At 42.9% G+C, this 19,000-nt stretch overlaps 1 protein-coding gene across 5 annotated transcripts in view; it reads left to right on the top strand.

Moving 5' to 3' along the window:
* Window positions 1-18,731, top strand: part of LOC146823290 (rho GTPase-activating protein 6-like) — a 1,132,600-nt gene extending 1,113,869 nt beyond the window's left edge. For 3 of the 5 annotated variants that reach the window (XM_085607627.1, XM_085607629.1, XM_085607626.1), the window contains one exon: window positions 15,270-15,942. In XM_085607627.1, coding sequence (XP_085463753.1) covers window positions 15,270-15,802 — 533 coding nt within the window. In that variant the 3' untranslated portion in view covers window positions 15,803-15,942. Of the gene's footprint in view, window positions 1-15,269 lie in introns of all 5 variants that reach the window. The other 2 variants (XM_085607628.1, XM_085607630.1) reach the window with 2 other exon arrangements.
* The last annotated feature ends 269 nt before the right edge of the window (window positions 18,732-19,000 follow it).

Below are 19,000 nucleotides of genomic sequence, written 5' to 3'. Positions count from 1 at the left end.
GGGGACCTATGGGTTAAAGGCGCGGTTAAATCCTTCGCGGCGCTTCAGATCGAGTACGAGCTTAGTGAAAGGGAGTTCTTCCGCTATGCCCAGGTTCGGCACGCCCTACTCTCGGTCTTTGGGGAGGGGACCACGGTCCCTGTTTCTTCGCCTCTCGAGGACCGTATACTCGACGGACACGTCCCCGACAGTACTATCTCCCTGATTTATAAAAAACTAATAAATAATCGGGCTGATCTCTTGGTGCGTCTTCGGGAGGCATGGACGGGAGATGGGGTGGAGTTGGACGACGAGGACTGGCAGTCTGCGCTGTCATCCCCTAAGGAGGTTGCCATCCCGGCCCGTCTCCGTCTGGTCCAGCTTAAGATTCTCCATCGTGTCTATGTGACGGGTCCCCGTTTGGTCTCGATGGGATTTTCTGACGACGGGCTCTGCAAGCGTGGCTGCGGGCTCAGTGCCACCTTTCTCCACATCCTCTGGGAGTGCCGCGAGGTGGCGGAATATTGGCGCCAGGTGCATGATGTTATGAAACGAGTCACTGGGGTCGCTCTGCTGCCGGAGGTGCGCCGATGTGTTCTGAATGTGTGGGAGCCCAATGACTATAATGCGGCCCAGGCTCGGTGGGCGGCCCTTGGGAACATGATCGCAAAGAGAGATATTGCGCAGCTTTGGGGTTCCCAACGGCCTCCCACCGTGTCCGTATGGAAGGAGAACATGGACTGGTGCATGTTCAGGGAGAAGACGGTGTATGTGGCTCGTGGTAAACCGGGGGCGTGGGGTAGAATCTGGGGTCAGTGGAATGTGTATCGAGGGACTATCTGTTCTCCCCCCCTGGTGGATACGTCTGAGGTTGCCTTGTCCCCCTGATCCTTGAGGGTTCCTTGCTTAATTTGTTCATCTGAGTATAGATTTGGTTTTCCCGTGGCCCCCCACCTCCCTCTCAGACCCCCTTTTTATTGACCACCCTAGGGTGGTCCTATGTGGAGTTCCTCTGCTGTGGTTAGACGCCCTTTCAATGTTTTTCGCCTTGCTTTTTGTTTTTCTTTACTTTTGTTGATATTTATGTAAAAAGGGTGTATCCTGACTTCCCTTATGTGCAGCCTGATCTCCTGTCATTTAGCGGAGCCCCTGCGGGCCAGTCATTGTTTTTGAACTGTTTGATCATTTCTGAATACTAGCGGCTGGCCCAGGAGGTTGTAGGCCCGTGCTTGTACCCTTTTTCTCTGCACAATAAAATTTAAAAAAAAAAAGAAGAGTTCTAGAATTATCAGTAATGGATCTGCCTTTGACAAAACCAGATTGATAAATATTAACAAGATCAGGAATGACTTTGCTGATACGAATGGCTAAGATTTTGGTGTAGATTTTACAATCTGTATTGATTAAGGATTGGGCCTGTAATTTTTGCAAAGGGAGGGGTCCTTATCTTTTTTCGGGATTAAACAAAGCATCGCCTGTGTAAAGGATCCCCTAGATCAGAGGTCTTCAAACTTTTGGATGCCGAGACCCCCCTGTCAACATTTTGAGGCGTAAGGACCCCCTCCTGACAAAAATGTCTAAACCTGTTGACTAAATTGCGTGGGATGAAAATGTAAATGAGGTTATGTGATGCCGCGTATTTTGGGATAGCATTGCTTCATTATTTTGATATTTGTTACACACAGTAACGCTGAGGAAAGATTTCACCCAATCAGTACCCATTTATAACCAAAATACAGCAATTATCATCAGAAAGATTTCAAGTCATCCTTTGTGAAGGGCCTTCCACTCTGCAGCAATACGTGCTGCCACATTAGAAGCTCACCTGGCCCTGACCGGAAGAAGCAGGGGTCCCTTAAAACCCTGGCGGTTTTGTGTAGAGTTAAGCCGTTTACCCATGCAGCTTTCCTCTCACCCCCTCCCTTCCATCCCTCTCTCCTCTCCTAACCCCGGATCCCTCTCTCACTTTGCAGGTCATTTTCTTTCACCCCTTTTTACAACTTCTGAACTCTCCCCATTCAACCTCTCACTTCACCTTTAATCACCTCTTGCCATTCTGTCCTTTCACTGCCCTCATCTCTAACAGTCTCTCACATTTATCTCATGGCCTCTCTGGCCCTGTCACCTCCCGTGCCCCTCAGCACTTCTCATTCACCTCGTCTCTTCATTCAAATTTTTGTCTATTTGTATCTTACACCTCTCCAGTCCCCCCATTCCTCTTTCACATCTCCCCTTTGTTCTAACAGAAGCCCTCACCTTTGGATCACACTCACTTCTTGCGTGTCCACACTTCTCTTCGGCAATTCACATTTCTCCTCATCCCTGACCTCTTCAATCAAATTCTCTCACTCCCTTGCTGTCCTCTCTCATTTTGGGTGCGGATGCAAGTTCAGAATGGGATGAATGAATGTATGATTACTGATGGGCTTGTTTGAGTGAGTTGCATATTGAGTAGTGAGGGGGACAGGTGAGTGAAGTGTCACATGAGTGCAGGATGAGTAGTGTACTCGTGTGACTGCAGGTTGAGGTATAGTGTGAGCAGGACAAGTGCATTTTGAGTGCAGAGTGATCACTGTGAGTGCAAGATGAGCGGGTGAATGGTGCAAGTGCATGGTGATCAGTGTGAGTGCATTGTGATCACTGTGAGTGCAAGGTGAGCGTGACAATAAAGGGCGAGAATGAGGAATGAGTTGTCTGAATGCAGGGTGCATTCCCAGACCCATGAAGTAACTCAGCATGTTATTGACGGGGCGTAGACTTTAAGATCTAAGTTAAACTATTGCGGCATTAATCGGGGATCGAGGGTGAAGGAAATGAATAATGTACTGATCCTGCAACAAACTTCCAGTCCTATGGTTAGGGTTACCAGCAGATTATTTTGATGGCCCAGTCAGTACAAAAAAAAGCAGTCACCTAAAGCGGTATTTTCAGCGCTTATCTGTGCATACTTCCCAGGGCCGGCTTTAGTGCTGTTGGTGCCCTGTGCGACAATGTTTGTTGGTGCCCCCCCAATGACCACCCCCACCACGGATTCTCTCACTAGCACCCTTTAACAGTGACCAAGTCTCCATAACCCCACACTCTCAGATGCATTGAATTAGTTATATAGTGCCACTCATACCAGTGTAGGGTGTCCGAGCACTTTGCATCACACACACATTACACAGAGACAATCAATCATAATTGTGTAAATCAGTGTATAAGAAATGTTACATAAGCCAAAGGACTAAAAGTATAGGAGTCACATGTCATCCATACTGGTAGGCAGTATAGTTCAAGAGTGCTTGGTGTGGAGAAGCACAAACTCAGAGTCGAAAAAGAAACAGCATAGTTGGGAGTTTCCTTTAATAATAAGAATTGATTTCTAGCCAAATTAACCCTTTTTGCAACATTAATCAATGGTCTAATAAGGTATTCTTTGTAGTGTGCATGCTGTTCTAGGATGAAAGTTAATAGCTCACTATTCTATATTAGGACTTTAAGTTATAAATTGCAAGTAACAAAAGGATGTCTCTTTTGAAAGCAGTAACTTGCTGATCTCTTCACATCATACGCACTCTGTAATCTACTTGGTACACGTTCTTTGCAGCAGGCATATTAACCCTCTGCACTAACTTCACCTAAGTCAAAACCTCAACTATACAAAATTCTGATCTCTCTCCAGGAAGATAATTAATCACACGAGTTATCTTGACATTTATGTGAGGCCTGGTAATTGCCGGGAAAGAAAGCTGCAGCAGGTGCTTCAAAAGCACAATAAACTTTCACACACGGCGCCCCCAGGAAGCCAACTTTGTATTCCTTTCCATGAAATGCATTCTCACACTACGGCAGTGAATGTAAAATTCAAATGTAAGGAATAGGCACAGTGGGGACCCAGGGGGTACTGGAACCAGCAAAAAAACCTAAGCCTCTGTAACCAGTTTACAAAGGCATGTTAAAATGCAAATGGTCTTTAAAGACCTGTGAAAAAACACGGGGGTGCCGGAGATAGGAATCCAGACACTGCCCAGCTGAGCCCCCAGCAGCTCAAGTTTCACTGCAGCAGCCCGGGCTGAGACACAGGACGGGGGAAGTGTGGGGGGGGGCTGAAGCCCTTGGGCCTGGGCAGAAGTGTGACTGGGAAGGCGCGACCCCCTTTGCATCACTCCACGACCCCCCTGGGGGTAGCGCCCCACAGTTTGAAGACCCCTGCCCTAGATTCTCCTTCGGCAAGTAAATGGTTAATCAATGAAAGTAGGTGTGGTATTAAAATGTTCTTAAAGTGGAGATAAAAACGAACAGTGAAGCCATCCAGACTGGGTGTTTTGTCTTTGGGAAGGAGGGTAATGGCATTGAATATTTCCTTTTCTGAGATAGGAATGACCAGGGCTGAGAGATCTGTGAGATTATCAGGGGATTTGGGAAAGAAAGAGTCAATTTGTGCTGAAGAAGGACTAGATTCTGGAGTGTAAAGGGAGGAATAATATTGGACGAAACAATCAAGGATTTTAGCATCAGTGAACTGACGAACTCCATGGGCATCAGTAATAGCTGTGATTTTGGATTTTTGCTTTTTGATTTTGAGATCATTTGCAAGGGATTTGCGTGCTTTGCTCCTACCACCATACATTTTAGCATTGAATTTGAGGAGATTATTACATGCAGAATCCCAGGAGTGCTTGTTATATTGCATTTTCGCTTTAATAAGAGAAGATAATGTATCGGTGGAGTTTGTAGTGAAGTAAAGATGTTCAAGTTCTTTAATGTGTTAAAGAATGTGAGATGACTGTGAAAGGGCTTTTTTCCTCTTTCGGGATACAAAGTCAATAATAAATCCTCTGGATGCAGCCTTAAAGGCGTCCCAAATAAAGTGAAATTGAGAAGTAGAGTGAAGATTATTGAGAAAGAAGTCCTCCATGAAAGGTGTGAACTGCTCAATAAACTGGGAGTCTAAGAGGAGGGAATTGTTAAAGCGCCAGCGCCGAGAGAGGGGAGTAGGAGAGGGGTAATCTATGTCCAACATAACAGGGGCGTGATCTGAAATAAGAATAGAGCCTATTTCAGAATTAGTCATGAATTGGAAGGCATGTTGAGTGAGAAAAATATAGTCAATACGGGAATGGGATGTATGAGCTGGAGAAAAAAAGGATAATTCTAGTGCATCAGGATGGGATATTCTCCAGAGGCCTCTGGAAGAAATAGTCTTACAAAAGGATTTCTGCATCTTATTGGGAACATATCTGGTTTGTGATTTCCTGTCTAAGAAGGGATCCATGAGTTGATTACAGTCACCACCCACAATTAAATCATCAGTCGCATGCGAAGAAAGAAGTGTGGAAAAGTCAGTCCAAAAGGTTAAATCATTACCATTGGGACCATAAACATTACAAAAGGAAAGTTGTGTGTTATTTTAAAGTAGTATGCAAAAATAACCATCTACCATTAGTATCTTAGTATCATGAAACTCATTTTGCAACTGCACAGATAACGACTTATGAAACAAAATAATAACACCATTTTTGTTGTTCACTGCCGGGGAGCAGAAAACTTCTCCCACCCATTGTTTACGCAGTGAAGAGAGACCTTGCAAAGCAGGGTGTGTTTCTTGCAACAATGCAACTTGACATTTCAATCTCGCTAAATGAGATAAAACACGTTGTTTTTTAACAGGATTGCGAATACCCTTAACATTCCAAGAGATAACACGAAGACCACTCATCCCTGGAATTTGAGTAAGGATATGCAAAAGAGTGAATAGAAGTTAGAAAAGGGTAGGAGAAGGGAGAATAAAGATAAAAAGAGGAGGAATGATGAAAATAGTAACAAAGAGGAAAAATGGAACCACATGTCCACCCCAGAAACAGAGACTGAAGTCGGCTGGGGAAACAATAGAAGAACCATAGGCTAAAATGGAAAAGAAGAGACGTAGAAGGAGGTAGATAGGGAAATTGTTGCCAGAGAGGTGAAGGAACAAGAGGTAAGAAAGGAGAGCGCGATGAAAAGAAGAAAAGAAAGAGAAAAAGAGAAAGACAGAAAAAAGAGAGAAGGAGAGGAGGGAGGGGGGCAGAGACCCCCAAAAGAAGACATCAAAGAGAGGATGACAAAAAACCAAAAGGCTTTAGTCATAAAGAGCAATACACCAAAAAACATTAGTGTGGGAGGGGGCAGCGAGAAACAAGACAATCTCACAAAGAGAGATTCCAAATAAAGACAGGTCACCAGCCAATAATAAATAACAGTTAAAAAAAAGAAAAGAAGTCCGAAGACTAAAGGTGACCAAATGAAACAAGATGAAGGGAGCTTACCAAAACATTTAGGGAAGATGGCAGCGGAATGAGTCGCAAATTACAGACATCAGGGCAACGCGGATGGAAAAGGTATACAACGAAACTGCAGGGGGAAAGCCTTAAAAACAAGGGGAACAACAAACAAAAAAGCAGTTAAAGTTTAAAAATTACACATTAAAGTAAAACCAAACAGGGAGTCAATAACAAAACAATTAGGGTTTGCTCAGTTCCATAAGTTCTCCCTTGTGAGTATGAATGAACTTGTGAAAGTCAGCAGGATCTTCAAAGCTGAAAGTTCTGTCCTTATAAGTTACTTTGAAAAAGCAAGGATGTATTAAACCATAGCATGCGTTCATGGATCTCAACGCAGGTCTAAGGTCTAGGAATTCCTTTAGCCGGGTAGCAGTTGGCTTGGAGACATCTTGGGTGAAGAAAACTTTGTGGCCAGACCAAAGCAACTGCTTATGTTGCTTGGCAGCATTGAGAATCGTCATGAGGTCAGAGTATAAGAGAAAATAAGCAATTATACCTCTAGGTTTGGATGCAGAAGATGTACTCTTTGGCCCCAGACGATGAGCTCTTAGGATGTTGAAGTCCATGGATTTTGAGAGGCCCACGATCTGAAGGACTTGGGTTTTCAAAACTTGAATCATATCAGACCCTTCTGAACCTTCCGGAATACCATAAATACGAAGGTTGTTACACCTGTTGCGATTTTCCAAATCCTCTGTGGTTTTTTTAAGCTGGCTGACTTCTTTAGTAAGGCTATCAACTCTGGTGACAACATCCTGAGCATCACTGAGTTTTTGTTCTACATCCGTAAGTCTCATATCAAGGCCAGACCATTTGTCGTCCAGCCATTGAAGAGTAGCGGCGGTGTCAGACATGAAAGGACGAATAGGGCGCAGTTCTTACATGATGTCTTCCAACGTGAGAGGAAGCGGCGACTTCGAAGGAGAAGGTGGATCCTTCTTGGAACGTTTACCAGTAGACGCAGCTGGCTCCTTACGACCACCGGAAGAAATCCCATTAAATTTGCTAGAATGTGAGGGATCCATAGTGAAGATATTACCACAGGAAAGTTACAGCCAAGAGCCAAGTTGAAGGCGGGAGGTGACACAAAACTGGTATTAACGTGGAGAAGGTGCAAAAATATTGAGGAACACCAGTAGTCTATGTATCGAGGAGATAGCAAGTGGTCCGCAAAATTCAGCGATAAAAAGACATGCAAATGTGGGTCATCGAAGAAGCAGACGTAGAAGTACAACTAGATATCAGTGAGAAAAAAAATTATTGCAATAGCTAGACCATACATCCTGCGCAGACTGAGAATGCTGTGTGAAGAAAAGTATAATTCCACCTCTCTCCTCCTTGATTATTTGCTATTGCCAATGCTTATTAAGCATACATACTGATGGAAAGTAGAAGAGCAAAAAAACCCAGTACTGATAGCAGGGCCAAAAAGCTGCCGCAGAAACGAAAGAAACAACAGTCAATATGCCATTGCAGCAATAAAAAAACACTGCGTAGGAGAAAAAAAAAAATGGCGGCTGCAATGAGGCAGAAGCAGAATGAGCCGCATAAAATGTCAAAAGGACCGTATTTAGGTCCAAAAACTTGCCAGGTCATGCCCATCCATTTCCGACGAAAGAGCCTGCCGATGCCATGCAGCAACGCTGCAGGATAGAGGTCCCTTCTTCCGCGAGCGTAGCTCCACCGAACGGAGCTTCTCAAGAAGCGGCCATCTTGTGCCGCTGCGCCGAGCGCTCCCTGGTGAATGGACTATTTACACACTTCTTGCCACTTTGTTTATGTATATTTTTTAAATTTTGTTTCTTTATTTAAAGTTTTGTATAGCGCGAACATGACCTAAGCGGGTATCGGATAGCTTTACATACGGTTGTGGAAGACATTGTAAGATAGCTGAGGGAGAAAAGTAACAGGAACAGATAAGGACATTATGGCGGGCGACAATGGGCCGCAACAAATGAGATGTAGGTAGAACAGCTAAACAGGATCGAGGCAAGAAGAGAAAGCTTCTAATTCAGCGCAGTATTCATTAGTAGAGCTCTAACTTCTCTTTTGAAGGCAAATGTGGAGGGAATCAGTCTTGTTTCCACAGATAGGGAGTTCCAGATTCTCGGGGCAATGCCAGAGAATGTACAATTGTAGGTTTTACGTTTTTTAATTTTCTTTGGCTTAAGCAGCAGAGTGCTGGTGCTCCTTGAGGGCAGGGAGCCACCAGAGAGTTCCAGTTTATTTGACAGGAAGAGAGGGGCATTGAAGTGTAGCGCTCTATGTGTCATACACACAATTTTTAGCTAGATCCTTGCCTCAAAAGGAAGCCACTTGAGCGATTTCAGGTACGGCGAGATGTGGTTGGTCTTCTTGAAGTCTAGTCGCAGCATTTAGAGATGCTCTGATGGGGGCTAGACTGAGTTTCGGCAGTCCGAATAGAGTAGAACTGCCGTATTCTAGTCTAGAGATAACTGGTGCTTGGACCGCCGTTCTGTAGTCTTCTTGGGGGAGGTAGGGTTTGAGTTTTCTTAGGATGCTCAGTTGGAAGTTCACTCCTCTGATAGATGCTCTGATGTGATCTTGCATGTTTAGGTTCTTATCTAGCACAATTTCCAGTGATTTCGTGGAATCAATGATGTGTGTTGTGCAGTAGAGAGCGGTGAGGTTACATAGATATTTCACAACAGTGGGGGTTTGCCTAGCGGGTGAGAAGAGGAGGAATATTTTTTCATTCTTTTCAGTCTTCATTGAATGGAGTATTTGATTTTGTATGGTGGTCCATGTGATTCTTTGTAGCACTTACAAAGTATATACCCAGGTTCTCATGGTTTAGAGGGTTCCTCTTGTAGCTATAATCCGAGCGTAGATCCACAGTCACTTTCAAGTAACTACACTCATTATGGCACTTTAAAAATGTCATATTTCTCTGGCTCCACTGAAATCTAGTGGTCCAAGTTATTTCATTTTCCGACGCCTAGTAGCAGACTCAAAGGCCTCCTCACACAAAGAGCCATTAACAGCTCTCCGCCCAATTTCTGGGAACGGAAGGAATCAGGAAAAAATCTACATCTGCTAATTAATTGTTGACACTGCATATGGTTTAGACAAGACCAGCCCACAGAAATAAAGGGAGAAGAGCAGACCTTCAGAGCAAATCGCCGGATGGGCTCCTCTTTGAAGTTTTGTCAGGAATCTATCAGGTAGATGTGTCAGCTGGGGGTGGAGCCAAGACTCCCAGGGTGCGTTCCAATGCTTAAATGTCCCAAAATGTTATGCAGTATTATTGAATTAGGATTTAGCTGATGAGGCATCCCAGGAATATGCAGCGATGCCTGCCTTCCAGAACGTTTAACCCCCACAAGGAAGAGACATTTGAGAATACACTGGATATGGGGGGTGTTATGAAGGAATAATGCCCAGCTAGCGGAAAGAAGACCCTAGAACCTCTGCAAGGGTGGACACAATACTGTTACTCTAGCTGGCACTCCAGACTAACATGGGTCTCTCCAGGGCCTGTGATGCTGGATTTCTTATGCCTCCTGAGGAACAGTTGTGGGAATGGACATGATTTGGGACCCTGGAAGGCTCCACAGCGACTTCTGTGGACTGGCCCTTGACTGTGCTGACACCCAGGTGCCCTTCAATTAGCCAAGAGGCTCTGGGATCTGTATAGTGCTGCATGGAGTGTGTTTGGCCTGGTGGCTGTGGAAGAAGATCAACAAGGTAGGCACGAGGGGATTAAACAAAGAAGGGAGCGATAATTGAACTGGGGAATGCAGACATTTGAATTTCTACTAGGTTCTGTTTAGCACACGGTAGAGGAGCAAGTCACAATAGGGGTTTTTCATTTCTTTTCTTTGATTTTGGGGAAACAAGGGATGCTTGGGAAGGGGTTGTGGTCATGTGGTTTTGGATATAAGTTAGTATGATTAACAAGTACTGGTATTTTTACGGGTGAATACCTGAGTCATTATCCTTGTTTGCACTTGTTACTGGACTTGTCTATAAATGTTAAGGCTGATTCATATTCTCTTCAATCACAGAAACCCCTGACGAAGGTCAGAAGACCGAAATGCATTGGGTGTTGTCATTTGAATAAGTTGGAGAACTCGAAATTTGTCACTGTTTATGAATAGGCCTGGATTGGCAATTCTGAAACAATTTAAAATGCACACGACGTTTGAATTTCGTGCCTTTGACGTGAAGGACAAACTGGATGAATTAAATAATAAAATTGACGGAATAATCTTTGATTACTATGGAGAAAGTGTATTATTTGAATACCTGTGTGAATAAGGCTGTGCAACTCTACGGTGACCCATACTGAGCAGGCCACCATCCTCAATTGAATTCTGAAGTGCGTTAAGGATCGGAACGCACCTCGAGTGCTGCACGCTAAACGAAGAAAAAACAGGCAAAAAGAACTTAAAAGGGTGTGCTGCAGGTCTCTTTGCTTTGGCTGTGGAAGAAGCACACCACACAGGAAAGAGCATCATGATCCCAGACAGAGGACAAGATTAACAACAGAAGCCTTAAGAAGTCATCTTAACAGCTAAAGCAAATTTAAAAGTCCTAGAGCTGGTTCCTAGGATTAAAACACCGCCTTTGTCTAAATTGGCATTACGGGACTGGAGATTTCAGATGGAGGATCTCGTTCCCACAGGGGAGGGAGTGGTAAACTGAGAGCGTAGTGCTCCACAGTAAAATTGGAAAATTCCCCAGGGATGGGTCAGGTTTTGGGCCACCCTCAATTTATTATTGCTGAAAGGGAGCTGGCATGAGCGGGCCTCCTCCATGACACCATCTTAGGCCTCAGGGCCCTCACCACCTAGGGCTAGATGCAATGAAAGTTTGCACTCAGACCCCATTGCCCCAAGACAGCAGAGCCAATAGACGCCACCATAGTCCTTGTGGTATTCAAGCCCCACTCCCTGTTCCTATGGTTGGGGAGACCGAGGTGCACACCACACCACACCACAACTCCCTGCAGAACCGAGGGATTTGGGGGCACAGGCACCCACTATTTAATAAAAATCAAGAATGTGGCGCAAGGCTTTTATTCAAAGACGAAAAACAAAAGGAAACAAACTTGGCAAAAATCTGGTAATTTACTATGCATGCCTTTGGCATGGGATCACCCCATAAGTTGCAGAACACTAGCAATGTATGTAACCATCCTTTTTGTGATTCAAAAAGGGCTGCTGAACCACCAATGATCTTGGAGTCTGTTTGGGGGGATGCTGATAAAGACGAAGACCCCCAAAATGTTATCCTGAATGCCAGCCTTAAGCCTCTCTGGCGATTGAATCCCTGACACCAGGCCAGGAGAGGCTTTAAATGTTATCAAGCACTACTTGAGCTGGAGCTTTTGCTCATAACCTCTGAAATGCATGGGGCCCTTTTGGTTAGTCTGAACTGTCCAGTGGCAACATTGGTGTTAGACCTGGTCCTCTCTGTAGGGTCGCCATCAAATGTTTTGCCTTTACCCTCTATTTGCTGTATTTGTTGGCCTTAGGACTCTGTGCACTTTACCACTGCTAAGCAGTGCAAAAGTGCTTGTGCTCACTTCCCTAAACATGATAACATTGTTTTACACTTGTTTGGCAAATTTAATATACTTTTAAGCCCCTTGTACAGTGGTATGCCAGATACCAGGGCCTGTAAATTAAATACTACTATTGGGTCTGCAGCACATATTGTGCTGTCCACTAAAGTAGCCCCTTAAAAAATGATCCAGGACTTCTATTGCAGCCTGACTGCAGTTTTAAAATGAAAATTCGACTTGGCAACTTCCCCTTGCCAAGCCTTACATTTCTCTTTTATTGTATATAAGTCAGCCCTAAGGAAGCCCCTAAACATCCCAAAGGGCAAAGTGCATTGCAATTAAAAGGTGGGACATGTACTTTTAGGTTTTACATGCCCTGGTCGGGAAAAACTCCTAAATTAGTTTTTCACTACTGTGTGGCCTACCTGTCCCATAGTATACAATTGGTTTGCCTTATTATATTTAATAAGTACTAACCTTTGATTTAGACAGATAAGCATTTCATGTTCAATATCTATGAAACTGTCCTAAAAAATCCTCTTTAATATTAAAGTCGGGTTTTAAATTAAAATTTTGAAAATGACACTTTTAGAAAGTTGGCATTTTCCTGCTTTTGCCATTTGGTGCCTGCAGCCTCCCGAAATTCAAATGTGTGGGTGTAGTTGGCAGTTAGTACTTTGTAAAATCCTCCCAGACAGTCAAACAATAGAGGGATTAGGTGTGCCTGCATGGGGCATCTGCTGGCCGGATGGGGTGGTGCTAGGCACAGCCCCACTTGCAACTCAATAGGCTGTGCTCTTCCTTCACACATAGGGCTTAACACCACCTCATTGTCCCTGCTGCCAGCATGAAGACAGGACAGGGTAGTCTAGAAATTCAAAGCACTTCAAAGAGAAGACCCTAGAAATGTCTCCTTATGTCAAACAAGGCACCAGGTATAACAATAGGGACCTTAGGCCTACTCTTCAGGTCCCTTTTTGGACCTGCGGAAGGACTCTCTGAGGACTGCCGGCTGCTTAGCCTACTGTGTGCTCCACAAGTCTGCTTTCCTGCACCTGGAAGGACTTATTTGCATCCTGGAGCCTGCTTTGGACTCTCAGGCATGCCCTTCTGCTTGAGCCTTGCTTCATCACTTAAACCCAGGACTACCAGAGTTTCTACAAGAGCTAATTGGCTGACCTCCTGTTCAGACCCACAAGGACTTAATTGACTCCCACCATCTTGAACCTGTATTTGAACCCAGCCTAAGTGAGTCCGAACCTCTCAAGTGGTGCCTCCTCAGCCTTGGACACTTGGTGGTGGTGCTAAAGCTGCCCAGAGCCAACAATGAAAACTTGGCAAAACCTGCTTTGAAACAGAGGGAATACGGGGACCATCCTGCTTGTCTATCTGTGCAAGGTTCATCGCAAGTCGGCTTGACTTTACAGTAGCACCCTCTATGTTGTTATCTGCAGCAGCAAATCCAATTCAGCAGTCCTTCCCCAAAAGGGTATCGTGCTTCCTGGAATTCTTGTCGGCTACTTCCTCCTGCCTTGTCCCGCTGGAGATAATTAACCCCCATAAAAGTGACTACGTCCAAATGTAGAACTATATACAGTGACTTTGTCCAAAGTCTCCTTGACACTCCTTCCTCGGACAATGCCTACAGCTTTGCTCTGATGATCTTTACCTTTTGAGAACATTTTTCCAAGAATTTCTCATAAATCCAAAGGAAAGAGCCAACCGGACCCAATCTACTTCTTGTAGCCAACCTGCACTCTATTGTGGTCAGCCATATTTTTTTACTTTGACTCTGTCTTGCACGTCCAGATGTCCACAGTTGGCGTTATGATCATTTAGGAGCTACTGTATACTAAAAGCTTTACAAATTCTTAATTCTGGTTCTATTGATTAGATTTTTGTTGTTTTGATGTCAAATAATTTATTACATTCTACTTTATTTTTCTCAGTTGGTGTAGAATTCTTCTCACTTTATGTTTTCACTTTATTACTGTTTCAGTGCTGCATAAATACTTTACACATTGCCTCTAAGTTAAGCCTGATTGCTTTTTGTGCCAAGCTACCCATATGTTAAACATGGCTTAATTTAGGGACTTTTTGTGGTTCACTCTGCAAATGATTGTGGCTGTTGCTTGACCAGGGCTAACACCCCAGTCAGCCAACAACCCAATTTCTAATAATGGAGAAAAGTAGAAGTGAGACTCGGGGACACATTTTCCACTGTAATGTTTTATTACCAATGGTAATAACTGGCAAAGCAGCGTTTTATATTACATTGAACACTTTTGAAATTTGATACTATACCCATTGACTTTTCATGTGTTACAATTGTGATTCATTGCGCGGTGCTGCTTCTACTGATGTGTTGACATCCTGACAAAGCTAGTAGGCCTGCCTTTTTAGTACTGACACGTGTTTGTATTGTGATATTGTAAATAGTAAGGGTTGAGGGTAGGGGGTTGTGATTGTGGGTTCAAGGTTGCTCAGGGTGTTCACTGTTCAGATGGTGTCACCAAATGTATTCAATCTATCTGGTTTGTACATACATGCAATTAATGTGTGGTACTGAGTAGTGTGTGTGTAATAAAAATAGTTTTCCTTTTTATAAGAAACAGTACTGACTGGACAATGATTTTTGAATGTTGTTATTGAATACTAGAGAGCTGTAGGTTCAAGCCCTCAACAGTTATCCTGAGCAGGCTTTGGACTACTCTACTTCACTGCCCTGAAAGAGTCAAGGGCTGTAAGGGTGTACTGGCTTTCCAGTAAAGAAAGGCTCACATCCTTCACATCAAATAACCCAATTTCTTACACTACTACCTTTTTGTTTCTGTCGCATATAATTTTTAGTTTTAGTCATTCGTGCGCTTAAAGTATGTATTTTAGGTTACATTAATTCTAAGCAAGAAGTACCTTTTCTTTATACCAATATTTGCAAGCACATGGCTGCCATGTTGAGGTGGCAGCACAATGTTTTTTTTTCTTTTTATTGTGAACGCGTGCAATATGTTTTTAAATATAGCAATTACATCAGCTTGTTAAGCTTGTTTGCCAATGCTTGTTGCATTCAGTTGTCAATAAGAATGCAATTCTCCTTTTAGATAGAGTGGAAGGTCATGTTTCATTTCAACCTTACTTCTATGCATTGCTGCAATTTATCAGTACAATGTGTACTGACAATTTTTACAACTCTTTATTTTATCATGCCATTTTATTACATACTTGCACACTGTCTCAATAACTTAAAACATTAAAATGACAGTATATTAGTTTGTGCACCTATTCTGATGGTCAAGGGTGTTCCTTTGCACTGACAGCTATTGCTCCTTGTCCCTGATTTTCTCTTCTGTTCTTACAAATTGTCTTTTCTGTATATTTCTTTCTATGCCTGTCTCTCTCACTATCTCGCTATGAGTTTGTCATTTTCTTAAGTCACAATATTGGCATTTCTTTTGTAGGTGGGTCACAGTTAATGTCTCGACCGTTATCCCAACGCAGATCCTCCCGTTCTCACGAAGACCTCTCACTAAAGGACTACTGTTCGTCTATACAACAGGATAAGCAAGAGAAGCCATTGTGGGGTCGAATCACAGAAAGACCAAAATTCCTACCATTATTCTCTAAAGTCCATGGTGGGTCGCAGCAAAGCCCTGAGTCCCCACAGACAGACTGGGAAAAACTTCTAGCCACCAGCCCTCAAGAACATGACAGAAGTCCAACATCTACAGGAATAAGGAGGCTAATCCCAGAGATGTGTAGAACACGTGGTAGCAGAAGCCCATCTTCCATTTCTGCTGATGGTGCAAACTCTTCACCTTTAAGTGCGCACACCAGCCATAGCACTCTGTCATCAAGTGAGCCAACAACCTTAGTATGGGTTAGGCAGGACTCTACAAACACACCACAGACTGAAGAGCCCAGCTCAGAATGCAGGCTCTGGGAAACCTGTGAAGGAAGGAATGGCGAGCCCCAAAGAGAGACTGTGGTGTGAGATATTGCGTTCATATCTGGTATTAACCAGTTGAAGGACCCAAAGTACTTCTAATGTCTTCTTGAGAAATCATGGCACCAGGCAAAAGTTGGAGAAGAAAAAACATAATGGTATAAGAACACTGGTGAAGACTTTATACTCTGGACACAATGTTGGTACAATGTCTGTATTTTTCAGACAAAATGAAGAACTAATTTAATATTTACCTGATTGTGGTTTCACAAAATAACTTAATTAGCCTTCTGCATTAAGTCACTGTGTTGCCCAAGCTTTACTGGCCCACTGAATAATTCCATGTGTCTAATAAAATATTTCTCTGTTCCATTGCATGCAGTCACAGTATAGCCATACCAACAGAACATGGCATAGTTGTAAGAAATACACACAATTTCTAAAACTGTATCACTTAATCTCACAAATAGGGTCTTATTCCTCTTTGCTGAGGAGAGCACCATAATCTCCATTCTGTACAGCAGTACAAGGCATACTTTTTTCTTTTTGTTTCGAGGAGTCCTGTGATCTTTTGGTACATATTCCTGCAAAATAGATTTGTATGGACATTTTTAAAAACCTGCAAGTGGAATAACACTCTGCTCAAATTGGGGGTAAGCATGTGCTAAAATCCTGGTGTTTCTCAGTAACAGTTATAATCACTTTTTGTTGTTTGTTGTAGCCAGGGCCAGATGTGTAGAGTTAGCATGGTACTATTCAGTAAAAGGGGAAGGACTCTGAACTGCACTAAACATATTTGTGAGTGACAGGAGTGTTGAATCTATGGTGAGAGCACCCGAGTGCAGTAATATTAATTAAAGGTTTCCTACTGAGAACCTTCTTCCATTCGTTGACAGCTAAGCTTAAACAGTAATAATTTCCATTCAGGAATAAGCCACTTGTGGACCACTTGTGATGCTGCTGGTGATGATAGAGACAAGATATCAGTAGTTATTACTCACAAACGGATGTTCAATTTCTGCTGTCTTCCTTGCTTGCAGGATGCAGTGGATTGATGTAACGTGGTGCAGGAGGCAACCCTTGGGAGGGAAGACCTTCAGGGGGGCCCCATTGAGATCAAGACCAATAAATATTTGTGAGATGTGGGAGACCTGTGGGTCCTTCATCACATTCTGTGGGGAGGGGCATCATTTAGCATTACGCCACTGAGAGGACCCCTTGAAACAGTGCCTCAAGTTCTATTTAAGGACAGGAAGCAAGTTCCACTGGTTGTAGGTTTTATACATGTGACTTAAAATCTACTTAATGTGTTCACTTGACCTTTACTTTCACATAATCATAATGTATGTTTTAAATCTGTGGCAAAGAGACTACTCCAAAATTTGTTTCGCAATGCTATTCGTTCAACCAATGATCGTGATCATTGCTTAGTAGTACAGTGGTCATGGCTGACCTTCTTCCATAAACATTTTGCAAAGTCAACCATACGTTAAAAAAGATTTTCCAGTGGGTGTACATCATGATGGTACATTTACAAGCAATACAAAGATATTCTGTTCTCCAGTGGTTATTTCATGAACTTAACTTTAGTCAGGAAACTGGGGCAGCAGATTTACTAAATGTCTTATTCGTGATTTCACTGTTGGTATTTTAGTAAAGTGTTGGGGGTTGTCTTGCATTTAACCAATCGTTCTAGAGAGTTGAGGGATGGTGATAGTGTATAACTTGATTGTATTGTATTTTGTATCGTTCAAGGTGTACAGCCAGGTTGAAGGTGACCAGTAATATTATGAGGACAAAGTAACAACCCATAGATTTGAATCAAGAATGCTGAATACATCACTTCCAATTTAGAAACAAACATCATATCTTTTAAGTGTAGTGTAATTCTGTTGTATGAGAGTTAGTTACAATGGGGTTTTTACTTTAATGGATATCATATTTTCAGTGGTAGCTTACCATCATCCTTGACTGGCTAGTCCACAGGATTGGATACATAAGATGGCATTTGACCTTGCACAGTACTTATGTAAAAAAAAGTCACTCATAGGAAGCTAAGATATAAGGCCTTGCCTGAAGTTGTACTTAAATAACTGACTCCCTCCTCCTCTTGGTAGTATAAACTTTATTTTGTTACTAAATGAGCTGGTTTCTGTGAGAATTTCCATACAGTCTTCAGCTCTCCTGAACTTGCCATTGTATTCCTTCAAGGTTGCCAGCTCCTCTACACACACACCGAGTAGTACAGCATCCCTCATCTTTACAGGCAGACCACAGGAGCAGGATGTTTTCAGATCATATTCTTATTCCTAGCCTTGAGGACAGAGAGGAACAAAAGAGTCCTGTTTTTGACAAATGCATCTAGATACTTGTGCATCATAATTCTGTCTTCACGTACAGATTAAAAAAACAAGTCACTGGCTTAGGGTTCCATCATTTATCTTTCTTGGCAGATCAGGTGAAAAGCCAGGGACAACCAATCACAATCTAAACTTTCATCCATTCCAAGCATCTTCATTGATTTGCTTCCCAGGATTTTGGATGACAACCAAGGGGAAATGCACCAAGGTTCATGTTTTTGTGAGCAAAGGTCAGACTTCAATATTAGGGTTAGCCTATTTGCTAGGGTCAAGAAGGGAGGAATTGTGGCTGTCATGAATGGGATGCATATTACAAAGTTGGACACATCAGTGGGGTCTAGGAGTTTCGATGCAAGGGACATCAACATATACAAGTCAATGCAGAATAGTGGAAAGGGGCATGGTGATACAGTTTTTGCTTAGCATTGTTAATTAAAACAAGTTACTATACATATCTAGTGACATACTGACACATCAAGAGACATTTGACATTTTCCAGGCAGATAATGTAGTAATCTGTTTAAATAATGTTGTTAGTTTCTGTTATGCATGTTGCCAAGTTCGGTTTCTTCTCTATAATGAATATTCATGTAATAAATTTACAGAATATACTGGTTCATTGGCTTTGTGCCCTCTTACCAGGACCCGCAATCAAAAAAACAACTACAATGGAACATCAATGGAAAGGAATCCAACAAAGTATACCTCATAAACCAGAATAGATTTCATACTGAAGAAGTGAAAGGAGACAGTGGATGAGAAGCATAGCAAACAATGGCAGTCAAGGGCAATAGATGTACCTTAATTCTTGCATGAATCTTAGACTTGAAATACATAGAAAATTAATAATATAAACCCCAGTGGGATTAGTCTTGGTCCCTGATTA

The sequence above is a fragment of the Triturus cristatus genome, chromosome 5_2 (assembly GCF_964204655.1).
Source record: "Triturus cristatus chromosome 5_2, aTriCri1.1, whole genome shotgun sequence".
Lineage (NCBI taxonomy): Eukaryota > Metazoa > Chordata > Amphibia > Caudata > Salamandridae > Triturus > Triturus cristatus.
This window is presented reverse-complemented; position numbering and strand designations above follow the sequence as displayed.